At 41.5% G+C, this 15,347-nt stretch overlaps 1 protein-coding gene across 3 annotated transcripts in view; it reads right to left on the reverse strand.

Moving 5' to 3' along the window:
• Rpap3 (RNA polymerase II associated protein 3) overlaps positions 1–15,347 on the reverse strand; it is a 31,947-nt gene that overhangs the window by 11,908 nt on the left and 4,692 nt on the right. For all 3 annotated transcript variants that reach the window (XM_076556685.1, XM_076556684.1, XM_042264646.2), the window contains exons 3-10: positions 15,085–15,225; positions 11,808–11,930; positions 9,322–9,449; positions 7,703–7,824; positions 6,783–6,853; positions 4,858–4,983; positions 2,187–2,314; positions 1,016–1,137 (exon numbers count right to left, since the gene is read on the reverse strand). In XM_076556685.1, coding sequence (XP_076412800.1) covers positions 1,016–1,137; positions 2,187–2,314; positions 4,858–4,983; positions 6,783–6,853; positions 7,703–7,824; positions 9,322–9,449; positions 11,808–11,930; positions 15,085–15,225 — 961 coding nt within the window. The remainder of the gene's footprint in view (positions 1–1,015; positions 1,138–2,186; positions 2,315–4,857; positions 4,984–6,782; positions 6,854–7,702; positions 7,825–9,321; positions 9,450–11,807; positions 11,931–15,084; positions 15,226–15,347) is intronic.

The raw sequence follows: 15,347 nt of genomic DNA on the forward strand, positions 1-15,347 counted from the left end.
GGTTTCTATTGCTGTTATAGAACACCACGATCAAATGCAAACCGGGGAAGACAGGGTTTATTTCAGCTTAAAATCCTCAGGTCACACTCCATCACTGAAGGAAGTCAGGGCAGGAAGTCCAACAGGCAGATCTTGGAGGCAGGCAGTGATGCAGAGGCCATGGAGGGGTGCTGCTTACCAGCTTGCTCCCCACGGCTTGCTCAACTTGCTTTCTTATAGAACCAGGACCTTCAGGCCCGCAGGGGTGGTACTGCCCACAGTAAGCTGGGCCCTGACACATCCATTAACAATCAAGAAAATGTACCCCAGGCTTGCCTACTGGCCAATGTGGTAGGGGCGTTTTCTCAACTGGGGCTTCCTCTCCCCAAATGACTCTGGCTTGTGTCAAGTCGAGATGCCAGCACAGACTTCCAAGAAAACAAAAAGTGAAGAACAATCCGAAGATGAAGGAGCAAAGGGCAAAGGCAACAAAGAGACGCAAGCAGCAGACAAGTCAGTGCTCTGAAGAGAGAACAGGACAAGATAGCAGGGGAGGAGAGGGGGGCCTCAGGACAAAATCACAGAGGAGGAGAAGAGGAGGGGCGCATACGAGACTGAGAGAGGACAGCAGTGTGTGTAGGCACACGCCTTCCATCCCGCACTCGGCAGACAGAGGCAGGAGGACACTGGCTCCAGGACAGCCCACAGGGCTGTATCAAAGACCCTGCCTCAAACGTAAGCAAGCAAAGAGAATCGCTATAGCCTTCATGTTCCTCAGTGCCGGCTGCTGATCCCTTTTCTCATCCTGAACTTCTCACTTCTCCTGTTCATCTACATTTCACATTTTCCTTCCTTTCAGGCGGTGACTGACCAGAGTAGGTTATAAATAATCAAGCACACTATGGAAGGTTTTCAAACTCACCTCGATCTCTAGTGTGCTTTGTGAAATGCAGCTTCCTTGAACTGTGGGAAGCTAGAGAAATCTTTGCGTCTAGGAGTCTTATCAGGGCGAGTGCTCGAGTTATTACAGTCTTACCTTGCTTGGCCTCATTCATCTTTCCCAAGTGTGTTCTCGCAGTTCCTCTCCTGGCAAAAGCCTTTGCATAGGAGCCGTCTAGTAAGATGGCTTGTGTGCAGTCTCTTTCAGCTTCTTCATACCTGTTGAACACGATAAAATGACTAAGTGGAAAACATGCCCTTACAGAAAACCGAACCCTGGGCCTGATGGGACGGCTCGGCAGGTAGGAGGGCTTGTTGCCAAGCCCGAGGACCTGAGTCCATCACCTGAATCCACACGGCAGAGAGAAAGGATCACCAGCTCTCACAGTGGTCCTCTGACCTCCCCGCCGCACGCCGTGGTGCATGCACACACAAGCATGTACACACGCAGGCAGGCATGCAAGCACACGATAGATCGATAGATACAGATAAATGTAATAAAAATATTTTTTAAATAATATACAACAGTATATTTATAAGTTGTACAATGTCTGTCTATTAACAATGTAAAGATAATAAAACTCACATGATATATACTATGCCACAAGTACACACACTCCTTGACTCTAAATTTAACGTTAATGTAAAGCTTAAGAATCAATCAATCAGGCCGGGCGGTGGTGGCACACGCCTTTAATCCCAGCACTCAGGAGGCAGAGGCAGGTGGATCTCTGTGAGTTCGAGGCCAGCCTGGTCTACAGAGTGAGTTCCAGGAAAGGCGCAAAGCTACGCAGAGAAACCCTATCTCGAAAAAACCAAACAAAAACAAACAAACAAACAAACAAAAAGAATCAATCAATCAGCAGTGGCTTGGCTCAGCAATAGAGTACTTCTCTAGCATATGAGGGGTCCCGGATTCTAACCCTAGCACCAAGAAGAAAGAAGAAACTGGAAAGAAAGAAGGGGGAAGGAAAAGAATCAAATAAAGACAGATGGCAAAAATACTAAATCAGCCAAACTTTATTAATTGGTTAATTAAAAATGCACTCTAGGGCTGGAGAGATGGCTCAGCAGTTAAGAGCACTGGTTGCTCTTCCAGAGGTCCTGAGTTCAGTTCCCAGCAACCACATGGTGGCTCACAACCATCTGTAATGAGATCTGACACGCAGGCAGAACACTGTATACATAATAAATAAATAAATCTTTTTTAAAAAAATGCACTCTATAATAAATTTTCATGCTGAAAGCAAAATCTAAGTAATACTTACTTCTGAATCTTCAGGTAGGCCATGGCTCTGTTAGCGGGAAGCAGGGCATTGGTATCATCCGCGGCTATTCCTCTAGTGTAGCACTCAATTGCTCTCTCATATTTTCCCTCTTTGAAAAATCCGTTCCCCTATTATTTTGGAGAGAGAGATGAAAATCACAACACGTTGAAAAATTGAAATCTTGAAAGAATGTACCAAATACCAATATTAAATCAGAAATTATATTATATTCTCACTGTTGATAACCTAGAGACAGGAGACAGCCCAGTGAGTGAAGGCTTGCTGGGTGTGCTTGAGGACCTGAACCCACAGAGAAGCCAGGGGTGACGGCACAAGCTTGCAATCCCTCCTGCGGGAGGTGGACAAGGAGCTCAGGGGCTTGCCTACCCAGGCCGTCTAGCCAATTCAAGCTCCAAGTTCAGAAAAGACCGTGTCTCAAGAATAATAAGAAGATAAAGAGTAACAGAGAAAGATCATCTCTGGCCTTCACACAATCACACCTCTTCAAATACATATGCGCGCGCGCGCGCACACACACACACACACACACACACACACACTTTAAAAATACAAACATAAATAAAAATCTAGTTCATGAGACATTTAGAATCTATTAACATGGACTTTTTAAATGACACTGTTCTCCTTTCAGCACAGAAATACTACTATATGACTCTACAACGTCATCACTATTCTGCTAATTAACTAGTAAAGGCCCAAACGTTACACTAAGCCTTCACTTACATTAGAAACTGATCAGATATGGGCTGGGGGTACACTTAAAGACAGAGCGCTTGCTCTCATGTGCAAGGCCCTGGTTTTGATTCCCAGCACTGAAAACCAAGAAAGAAGAGGAGAGGAGGAGAGGGAAGAGGAAGGAAAAAAGGATAAGAAAGCAGCGAGGAGGAGGAGGAGAGGGGGGAAACCACAAAAGAGTCGTAAATGTAACCCCCAAGGGGGTGGGGTTTGTGAGACAAGGTCTCACATCACTAGACCATCTCAAAACTCACTAGGTAGATGAAGATAGCCTTGAACTTCTGACCCTCCAACCTCCACCTCCCAAGAGCTGAGACAACAGATGAGAACTTACACACCCAGCTCCAAAGTCAGTTGTTGGGAAAGAACACAGTCCTAGAATTACACAGCCCACTCTTAAGTGACATTAATATCCTAAACACAAGATAGATCTCTAATTTTTGAGACCCATTTGTATTTTATGTGTACAGGTATTTTGCTGCATGTTTGTCTATGCATCATGTGTACGCTCGACGCCCAAGATGGCCAGAAAGGGGTGTCAGATCCCCCAAAATTGGAATTACAAATGGTTGCCCAGCCATGATATGGGTGCTGGGAATCAAACCCAGGTCATCTAGAAATGCAGCCAGTGCTCTTAACCAGTGAGCCATTGCCCCAGCCCTAATATAATTTAAACTATACTGAAACAGAGCTTCTATTTATAATCATTCAAATAAATTACAACCAATGATTCCATACGTACTTTTTAAAAATCCTCTATGGACCCACAAGAGGCTATAAATCTATTAATTAGGGGCTGGAAAGACGCTCAGCAGTTAAACTGGCTGCTCTTGTAAAGGATCTGGGTGTGGCTGCCAGCACCCACATGACTCACAGATATAGGGGCTACAATTCCTTCTTCTGAGAGCATCACACATGTATGTGATGCACATACATATGCATGCAAACAAATATGTATTTTATGATGTTTATAAACATACACAAAAAATAAAATAAAAAGATATCTTTAAATGTTAAATTAATTTTTTTTTAATTTTCTTCTTTATTTTTTCCAAGACAGGGTTTCTCTGTGTAGCCCTGGCTATCCTGAACTCACTTAGTAAACCAGGCTGCCCTCAGAGATCCATTCCCAGCCTCCAGAGTGCTGTGATTAAAGGTGTGTGCCACCACACCTGGATATTAAATTTTAACTAAAATATAAAATCACTTCATCCCTTGAGGGAGACCAGCTCCCACTTTCCCCCCCCAGGGTACTCTTAAGAGGGAGAAGTGAGAAATATTTAGATGGCAGAGAGAGACAGTTAGAAACACAGGATAGCTAGGAAGGGCCTTGGTCAAAACCCACCAGCCCCTTCTGTCTCTGCTGAAGGGCTTTTAAAGGAAATACCAAGGGGTGGAGCAAAAGACCTCTCCCCAGCACAGCCAAGTGCAGACCATCCCAGACACCTAGTGACCATGTACATGGACAAGTCGTCCCCTAATGCAGCCCTGCTGGGTAAAGCAAGCTCAGATCTCACTAGGAAGCTTTTGTGGACTCCCACACTCCCTAAAAAATGCATTAAATCTTCTCAACTGAAAATAAAGAAATTTCAATCAGAAATTTTGTATGAGTCATATTAAGAATGAACTGTAACTTAGTTCTATATTAAATCTGTAATTATCTACATATAAATAAATACAGTTTGTTCCCTAAAACTAAATGCACTTATAATTATTTTGCACAGATTATTTTTATGTATGTCATCAATGACTCAAATTTTGAATTAGTAGCCACCAGGTTTTAGTGTATTTAATTTCAACTTCCTATTCCAAAAAAAATTTTAATGTTACAGACAGAAACTGAACCAACACACAGGAAACTGGAGTAAACATTTTGCTGCACAAACTCATCACACATCAGAATCCCACTGATTACCAGATCTTTCTCCGAAATGGCCTTCTGCTTGTTCTGCTGTTCCTCAATCTGTTGCCTCTCCCCCTCAGATGGTTTAGTCACCGCAGCAGCTTCCTTGGGACGTGAGTTTTCTCTGGATGATAAAGCCTAGGAGACACATCACTCAACTAAAATAAAACAAGTAATGCAGATGCATCTGAATTAGACTCAAAATGCAAACTACTTCATTCAATACAGTAAAATGTCTGCTACACTCAGAAAACTGGAATGCTTCCTATTCTGATTCACTTTCTATTTACTAAAGTAAAAGCAATATATGTGTAAATATGTAAAACAAATTTAATATGCTGCCTATTTCGGTTAAAATAAGCAGCTTCCAGCAAATGTAACTGGTCATTTACTTAACTACAAATATTAGCCCAATTTCCACAGTCTAGGCCCTATGCTAGCTGCTGTTTTTCAAACATAAAATAACTGAGATCACATCACTACACTTCCCAAATTTATCATTCAGTTATCACTTGACCTAATATATAAGAAAATACACTTTGCAACTATAATGAAGAGGATATCACCAATTTTATGTGCAGTAAATAATATTTAAGACCAGATTTCCTCAATGATCATCACATTTTCCACAATGTGCCAAGACTGCAAAACAACTACAGCTTTAATTCAAGGCAAAGTAACAGGAGCACGCAGCTGCTCTCTGTCATCAGACCTCCGATCTCACATTTAAATGATAACCGCTGTCTTTCTTCCTGAGACTTGGTCTCTGACTGGCCTCAGATCATCGTGTAGCACACGCTGGCCTCAAATCCGGGCTCTCCGTCTCTCTCGTCCCAAACGTTAGGATTTGGTTCCCAGGTTTGGTTCCCAGCACCCACATCAGTGGCTGACAACCCCCTATAACTCCAGCCTCAAGGGATCTAATGCCCTCTTCTGGACACACATGCACATAATTGAAAATGAAATAAATCTTTAAAATTATTTTTAACTATTTTCAATTAAAAACATTTTTAAAAAAAGAAAGAAAAATTTTAAAACCGTCATTTGTGGGGAAAAGAGGCAAGGGTTCTAGAAATCTCAGCCAACTTTTTTCTTTAAACCATACTTTATTTTATATAGCAATACAATTTACATATAAGGAAATGATTTGATGGCATTTTAAACAGAATTCAAGAAAAATAATTATTAAAAATCATTATTCCTAAGTGAGTTAGCTAACTTATAAAAAAGCTTACTAGTTAGGGGTCATAATCTACAGTACCTCTGCCTTACCAGTAAGGGGTCATATCTCCACAGTCCCTCTGTCTTACCAGTAAGGGGTCTTATCTTTACAATACTTCTAGTTAGGGGTCTTATCTCTACAATACCTCTAGTTAGGGGTCTTATCTTTACAGTATCTCTAGTTAGGGGTCTTATCTCTCTAGTACCTCTGCCTTACCAGTTAGGGGTCTTATCTCTACAATATCTCTAGTTAGGGATTGTAGCTCTACAGTACCTCTGCCTTACCAGTTTGGTTAAACTGCATAGTACATGAAATAAAATTCTAAAATGTGTGTGTCATTCCAGCACTTGGGAGGCTGAAGCTTGCCTCAAGTTTGAAGTTAGCCTGGGCTACATGTTGAAATCCTGAAAAATAAATCTACTGGGGGTGGGAGGCTGATGAAAAAGCCTCAGCAGTTACGAGCACTGTCTGTTCTACCTACACGGCAACTCACAAACACCTGTAGCTCTAGTTCTAGGAGATCCGATGCTCTTCTGACCACCACAGGCACCAGGCAAGCACGTGGTGCACATGTGCACACAGGCAAACTGTTCACACACACAAATAAATAAATGTGCTTGTTTTTAAATCTACAGTATATACAAAATCTAAGCAAAAAGTTTCACCTTCATGATATAAAAGTCAAACCTAATGCACTTAAATGTTTATAATTTACCTGATCAATTTTCCTGAGTTCATTTGTTGCTTCAAAGTTATCTGGTTCCAGTTCTAATACTTTTTCATAATCTAATAAAACAGAAGATAGAGACATTTGAAAAGGAGTATAGTTTGATAACTTGTAGAAAACCATGGTCATTTGCTGCATGTGACACAGAAATGATTAGTCTGCAGTAAAATGAACTATCAACAACAGGCTACTAAGCATGTTTCCTTCTCTCTCCGGCCGACAAAACCATCTTCACCGGCTCCCAGGTGGCTACATCATCATAAAGTGTCCACCAAACCAAAAACCACACAGAGCAAAACCCACTCAACGTCAGCTTAACTCACACTTTGTAATTATTACACAGGGCTTGTTACGGACCAAGAAGACAGAATTTACTGATAAGTAAGAACACTTTGTTCTAGGTCCTGCCTCACAACAGCCAACAAGATGCTGTGGCCTCAACTCTACACATGAGAACTGCAGGTGAGAAGACGAGGCACACGTGCCGTGCAGTGCACAACTGTGCCAGCATGGGACACAAGTCTGATCCCGGCCAACAGCGCACTCTTCTTCCCAAACAAGACAGGGTCTCTCAATCACCAAGAGGACTGGAGAGACAGCTCAGCAAGCCTGACAGCTGGAGTCTGATCCCTGGCACCCTTCCACACCACGGAGGAGAGAACCGACTCCCTCAAGCTGTTCTCTAGCTTCCACTCACACCACTCACTCGCTGTGGCATGCACACAGCCAAACACACCTGCATTTTTTTTTAAATTGTAAAACAAAAATTGTTTTAATTGACGAAAAGAGAAGCTGTGTTCAAAACGTTAAGTAGAAAGGGCACTATACTCACTTAGAATTCTCTGTCTACTATGTGTTAGCTGAATGAAGAAATGCTCGGGTGATGACCTAAAAAGATGAACGAATACCTTTCCTAGCCTCCTCTAACTTCTGCAGAGCAAACCGCGCAGCACCTCGTCTGGCGTAAGCTTTGGTGTAACTCCTGCTTAAGGCGATTGCCAAATTACAGTCGGACTCAGCAACAGCAAACCTGCAATTCAAAGAAACATTAAAACAAATGAAGTTATAAAAATCGTTTAATCAACAAAAACTTATTTATTAAAGAAACAAAAATTCATTCAAAATTTATTTTGGAAATTCCTAAGAGGAGATTTACTTCACAATTACAGGAATATTTCCCATTTTCTTTTATTTAATTAAAGTTAAAAATAATCTTCCCTCACCCCATCCCAATACTGGGAATAAAACCCAGGACCTTGTATATATGCTACACACCCAGTCCATAAAAGCAGTAATTCTTTGTGTTTGTTTGTTTGTTTTGAGACAGGGTCTCGCTGTGTAACCCTGGATGGCCTGGCCTGGAACTCAACTTGTAGACTAGGCTCGCCTTGAATTCCCAAACTCACAAAGATCTGCCTACCTCTGCCTCCCGATTAAATCTGCTGGGATTAAAGGCATATGCCACCATGCCAGGCAATTTCTGGTTTTTTGTGGGACTTCAAGAGTCTATAAGGAAAGAAAAGACAAGCTACAAAACTGTCAGAAGACAAATGTCAAGCCAGTCATGATAGCGCACAGTGCCCTGGAGGCAGAGGGCAGGGTCTTTGAGTTCGAGGCCAGCCTGGTCTACAGAGGGAGTTCCAGGATAGCCAGGGCTACAGAGAGACCCTGTCTAGAAAAAACAAAACAAAACAAAAAGTAAAATGAAAAACTCAGAAAGCAATGTAATTTCTATTTCCAAATAACTAAAGCAGAAAGAATGTCTTTCTTCTTAATATTTGTCTTTTAAAAACTCCCATGATAGGTCAGCTATGTGCATATACATTCCCCAACATTAACTATGTACTTGAGTCAGAATCTAAAGATAAGCAAATACTGGAATACAATTTAAGTTTACCATAGAAAGGTTTGCAGACTAAATACATGGTTTTTCAAATACAAAGAAATTAACTGCTAAAAACTTTTCATTTTTTCTTCTCTCCTCTCTCTCTCTCTCTCTCTCTCTCTCTCTCTCTCTCTCTCTCTGAGTTTTTTGTTTTGTTTTGTCTTTTTTTTTTTGCTAGCAGTGGATGACTGAACCTAGGGGCCTCAAACATGCTAGCCAAGTATCTCCAGACTGGGTGTGGTGGTGCTGGCCTTTAATCCAAACAATCAGGAGGCAGAGACAGGTGGATCTCTGGTCTACACTGTGAGTTCCAGGTTACAGAATGAGGCCTTGTCTCAAAAAAAAAGAAAGAAAGAAAGAAAGAAAGAAAGAAAGAAAGAAAGAAAGAAAGAAAGAAAGAAAGAAAGAAAGAAAGAAAGAAAGAAAGAAAGAAAGAAAGAAAGAAAGAAAGAAAGAAAGAAAGAAAGAAAGAAAGAAAAGAAAAGAAAAGAAAAGAAAAGAAAAGAAAAGAAAAGAAAAGAAAAGAAAAGAAAAGAAAAGAAAAGAAAAGAAAAGAAAAAGAAACAATAAACCAAAGGGGAAAACAAATCAGAAGCTCAGCCTCCACACCCGCAGGACCCCCCACATGTACGAGGTCCTCACTTTTTCAGGCGAAAGTGAGCCGAGGCCCTGTTGGTGGGCAGGACAGGGTCGTACGGGTCAGCGTTCATGCCTTTCGTGTAGCACTCGATGGCGTCGTCGTATTTGCCTTGTTTGAAGTATTTATTGCCCTGAGAGAAAAGAGAATCAGGCAAACCGGGTTCAGTCCAAGAGTCTGGCGCGGTGAAAACAGTCGGCATCACACGCTCCCTGACAGTGCCAGCTCATGGAAACCTGACAAAAGGTAGCATCTAACCCGGGAGGGAAACAAACGGAGCCTTCAGAGCCACTGGGGCCCCCCAGGGGCTAAAAACACAGCCACTTCTGGACTCTGCTCCCAGGTGGGCTCCGTTCTAGGGGAGCAGGGGACAACAGGACGCCTCTAAGTGTCCTAAAGCTCCCTAGGTCACCTGTCCTCTTGGTCAGAGAGGTCACAGATCTGGAGTTGGACTCTAAGCAGTTCACTCTACAAAGAGGGTCAACACCAAGAAAGCTGCCCTCGATGTTTCTAAGAGAAGTCATGTCCACAAGACCCTGACCTAAGCCAAAAGATGCCACAAGTGATAAAAGGAGACTAGAGAGCCAGGGGACCTTAACGGTTGATGTCTGGCCGCCTGTATGGTCTTCAATCCCGAGCAAGAAGCAGAGCTAAGAAGTACAATGACTTTCCAAAGGGACAGACAGTAATTCAGGCCTAAGTGTGGGCTGCTAACATGGCAGGTAGGACACTCACAGCAACCCTAGCAACAATACACAGTTACGCTCTATTTCCAGTTCATCGGTGGTTACAGCCTTACTTTAGTCTCTGGTTTGTTTTACTGTTTCTCTTCTAGTCACTGTTGATACGCATCAGTGATTAGAATCTCAAGCTATTTTCCTTTTCATTTATTCCACTTCTTAAAACCGTTCTTATGTTTTGCTATAGTACTGATATGTAACTATCAATATGTTCTTTTTACAGTCCATGCGCTCTCACACTTAAAACTTAAGATGATAAAAACAGATGTACCACAAAACCCAATGGCTCTTAATAACCTGAATGCTATTACTAAAGGAGCGTGTCCTAACAACTGGGACAATATGTCCTCTAAGATTTGCACACCCTAATTAAATCTCTTCCAGATTCTGCTATTCCGCTTTAAAGATTTCCTAATATCTCAGTTCTCACAATAACAGGCCCTGCTAGTTTTAGTCCTAACCTTAGGAACAGCAATTCCATACATGCTTTATTACTTATATATAATTTGATACCTCAAGTAATGACATCCTCTCTTCAAATGACAACCACCAAGCTACAGGCCAAGTTCGCTCAAGCCCCACTTAGGGAACATGGGTTGAGACTTCTGATCCTCGGATAGGGAAGTGCTTCAGTATCAGAAGCCCTGAAGATTAAGGAATCCAAGTCTCACAGGGGTTAATTGAGGTAGGACAGGAAGACAGGGAAAATTATTGAGACATGGGAAGGAAAAGGAACCTTTTACCCCAGTGTCTCTAATTAAAGCCTCACACTAGCTGAGAAGCAAAAATTCTAGGACAATTAGCTTTTGCTGTGAAGGTTGAGAACATAAAAATAATACTCTCTTATGTTAAATAGCAATGGCCCACACTTAGGGCCTTGGGTAGGGCCTGATTCCTTCCCTAGACACTCTTGAGAATCTACCAGTAGTTAGGGAACAACCAGAGAGTTAGCAACATCTGCTCTGTTACAGTGGAAACGTCCCACCTCCTGCATCCCTGCGGTCCAGATTCTACCTCATCAACAGTACTTCTGTCAGGTGCCCTCCGGGACCACCTTGTCATCTCATTTAAGTTTCTTAGCAATCCTTCAAAGACAGCTTCAAAACCCACCCAACCTTACTTGTGACTGTTGGCCCACACCCACACTCTGTACTGTCAAAACCCATCCAACCTTACATCTGCCTGTTGGCCCACACCCACACTCTGGATTGTCTTTCCTTCTAAGCAAGCCCCTTCTCTTAATTCCTCTGCTTAAGCCTGAGTTAAAGTATTTTTATTAAAGCCCTCCTCTCCAAAGGAGAAATGAGAGATATTGAACATTACAAAAGTAATCAAAGATGGCCTGTGATGTGGAGAAGTAGAAGGTAATATTTATTCCAGTCATCACACACTCATCCCAAGCTACTTTTGTCCACCACTGAGAGCATAAATAAACCCGGATGCTGTCCAAGCACTTGGAATCAACTCACTGAACACATCAACCACTGAGGATTAGCAACACTTCTGTTCTACTGTACAGCTAAGAACGTGAGCTACAAGAAGCTGAGGACATGTCACAGAGTAGAACCAGGTCATTAATCTGGCTCTAAAGAACATGCTCCTGGCTCTATACACACTCGATGCCACCCAACAAGGATATAGCCAATTACAACTTAAAATGCCAAGGTCCCCAAAACCATGCTAAGAATTTTAGAATTTGCATAATCTTATACACAGTGTTCCTCTCTAAGGAATCCAAAGCCTAAAAGTACCTTTTCTTTCAGAACTAGAGCCTTCTGGGAGTCCACGCGCACCCCGTCATCCTCTGACTCCGACTCCTGGGACACAGAATCGTGGGTACTGTCCTCTTTGTCAAGTTCATCAAGAATACTGTCCTGAAATCACAAGTAGAGCAGCTCATAATTACGTGAAAATTAAGAACACCAATTACCTTCAAAAGAACTTAAATTGTTAAGATCTAGGGACTTACATAAACATAAACGGAAAGCCAAATAATCTTCTACAGTTAAGATTACAATCAGTTAAAACAACTCAAATAGCTATCAAATACTGGAGAGAAATAAAATGTGGCTTATTCATACAATAGAATATTATTAAGACATAAAAATGAATGAGAAACTGACAGATTAAATGACTTTGGTGAACCTTCATAATTTCATTTGTAGAATGATAATTTCATTTCCATTTCTAATTTATAAATACATTTGGGGTTATAAATTATAAATGTACTGCCTCCTGTCAACATTGTATACTTCTATTTGATGATTTCTGTGTCAAACATTATATGGAAATGTTTCCAAGTATTTTCTGTATTAACTGTGAATGAATAGAACAAAATAAATTGCCTGTGATGGGAAAAAAAAAAAAAAAAAAAAAAAAAAGATTACAATCAGGGGGCTAGAGAGATGGCTCAGAGGTTAAGAGCACCGACTGCTCTTCCAGAGGTCCTGAGTTCAATTCCCAGCAACCACATAGTGGCTCACAACCATCTGTAATGAGATCTGGTACCCTCTTCTGGAATGCAGGGATGCATGCAGGCAAAATACTGTCTACAGAATGAATGAATGAATGAATGAATGAATGGAGTAAGTGTTATAATGAGAGGGGGCTGGAGATGCTCAGCAGCTAAGAGCACTAGATGCTCTTGCGCAGGACCTGGGTTCAGTTCCCAGCACCCATACCAGACAACCACCTGTAACTCCAGTTTCAAGAGATCTGACAACTGTGGTCTCCAAGGGCACCTGTACTCATGTGCACAGACACACATACCTACACATATTAAAATAAAAATGAATTTTCACAAAAAGAATCAACTCTGAGCCAGGTGTGGTGGCACACACCTTTATACCAGCACTCAGGAGACAGAAGCAAGATCTCTTGAGTTTGACACTAGCCTGGCCCAGAGTTCCAGGACATTCAGGAATATACAGAGAAAGAAAAAAAGAATTAACTCTAGGGGACAGTGAGATGGCTCAGTGGGTAAAAGTGCCTGCCACCAAGCCTGATGACCTGAGTTCAATCCCTAGGACCTACGTGGTGGAAAGAGAGAAGAATCACAAGCTCTGACCTCCATATGCATGATGGCATGTGCATGCCCACAAACATGCACATACATACATAAACAAATAAATAAACAAATAAATAAACAAACAAACAAATAAATAAATAGAATCTGACTTAGATGAAGCATAGTATAGTAGTTCACACCTCTTACCCCAGTACTCAGGAGCTGAGGCAGGATTACTGAGTTTTAAGACTGGACTGGCCTGGGTTACAGAGTAAGACCCCCCATCTTCAAGACATTGTTCCTCAAAATACATAATATCTATTATATATGACTTTGAATTCATAAAGCAAACTCAGCCAAAAGAATCTACAGATCACAAATAGCAAGGAGGTATTATGAATGGCTTGACAATTTATAAATTTATATACTACTGTTACTAAGCACCCAGTAACAAAGAAAGGTATTTTTTTTTCCTTTTTCACATTTATGTAATGAGTTCCAGACCAGGAATAGCTACATAGCAAAACCCTCACCCTCCCCACTCCCCACCTCTCCCTCTCCCCTCCCCACCTCTTGTGTGTGTGTGTGTGCGCGCGCGCGCACACACACACACACACACACAACTTTTGAGTCAATTAGCTTTGGTTTCATTAATAAAAACAACACAATTTATTGGGAAAACTGTTCAATGAAGAATGAACTACGACCAGCAAGTCCCCTCTTGGGGTGTACGTCCTTAAACCTGTGTGAGACTACTCACAGCAGGTTTATCCATAATGACTCCAAACCGGAGACCCATGTGCACATCGACAGGAGAATGGACACATATTGCGATGAATCCACACAACAGAATGAACAACAACATAAGTACTGCCACACTGCACTGACACAGACCAACAGCAGACAGAGCTAACACAAGAAATCAAACACGAGAATGCATACTATATATATACTGCATCTACATAAACTCTAGAACACAGGGTGAATCTACAGTATGAGAGATCAGCTGAGCTGCGCGCTTGAGGGTCCTCTGTCAGGTGACAGGGAGGCTTCTGGGATACTGAAATGCTTTACAATCGGAAAAGGATATGATTTTTCTATGTACAAAAAAGTAAAATTAGGAAGCTATTCACTTAAGATTGGGAATTTATGTGTATTGTACTTTAGTAAATATGTGAAACAGAAATACAAAGATACTAACCATAAAATTAATAGCAGCTACTGTCTCTACATGTGTGAAAAGGAAGAGATGGGAATAGAGCTTCCTAGCACAGGAAAGTCACCTTTAGACCGTGAGCTCGTGTATTAATTTCATTATTGTACTCTAGGACATATCTCCACTTTCTTCAAATGAATAAACACTATATGACATATGCTATTTACCTCAAGCTAGATTCGAACCCTTGACAATCCACCAGCTTTGCCTCCCAAGTGCTGCATACAGGTGTGCACATCACATCTCTTTTATAATACTACTTTTTAAAGGATTTATTTATTTTAGTGTTGTGTGTGTGTGTGTGTGTGTGTGTGTGTGTGTGTGTGTGTGTGTGTACCCCAGGCATGTGGATGTCTGTGGAGACTAGATGAGAGAAAGCAGGCTGAGCAACTATGGAGAGTGAGTCGGTGAGCAGCACTCCTCTCCGATCCAGCTCCGCCTCCTGCCTCCTCTGACGATGCACTCTGACCTAGAAGATGCACTAAGCCCTTTCCTCCTCGAACGGCTTTCGGTCAGTGTTTTATCACAGCAATGGAGAAGCAAATTGAGATCTCTACTTTCAGCTGACATGGTGGTGTGGACCTGTCTGTCTATGATGTGACGAGGCTCTCCTGAGGCTGAGGCAAGAGAATCACAAGTTCAAAGCTAGCCTGCACGACATATGAACGAACACCTTCCCTATCACAAAAAAAGAGAAAAACATAGGTGATACAGACACTATAATTTTTTACAGAACCTGTGACTAGTAGCTACGCCAAGAAATGTTTATCTAATTACTAAGAAGTACATAAATAGATAAACTTACCACATCAAGTTTTGCCCAGGCATCATAATCAAAAGATTTTATTCTGTTTTTTTTGTTTTCCTCTTTGGTTTTTTTGGAAGAATCTTTAGTTTTGCCTTTCTTCTTTTTCCTAAAATTTCCATTTCGAATAGGGGGTAAATTCTAGACAGGAGAAAGAGAAAAGAAAAAAAAAGCTTTGAGCAGTTTGACACTTTGCTACTTTTGTGTACTAACAATGTATGAAATTATCACTAAATGATATTTTCTTTTTCCTTTTACCCCCT

This window comes from Peromyscus maniculatus, chromosome 20 (assembly GCF_049852395.1).
Source record: "Peromyscus maniculatus bairdii isolate BWxNUB_F1_BW_parent chromosome 20, HU_Pman_BW_mat_3.1, whole genome shotgun sequence".
NCBI classification, from domain to species: domain Eukaryota; kingdom Metazoa; phylum Chordata; class Mammalia; order Rodentia; family Cricetidae; genus Peromyscus; species Peromyscus maniculatus.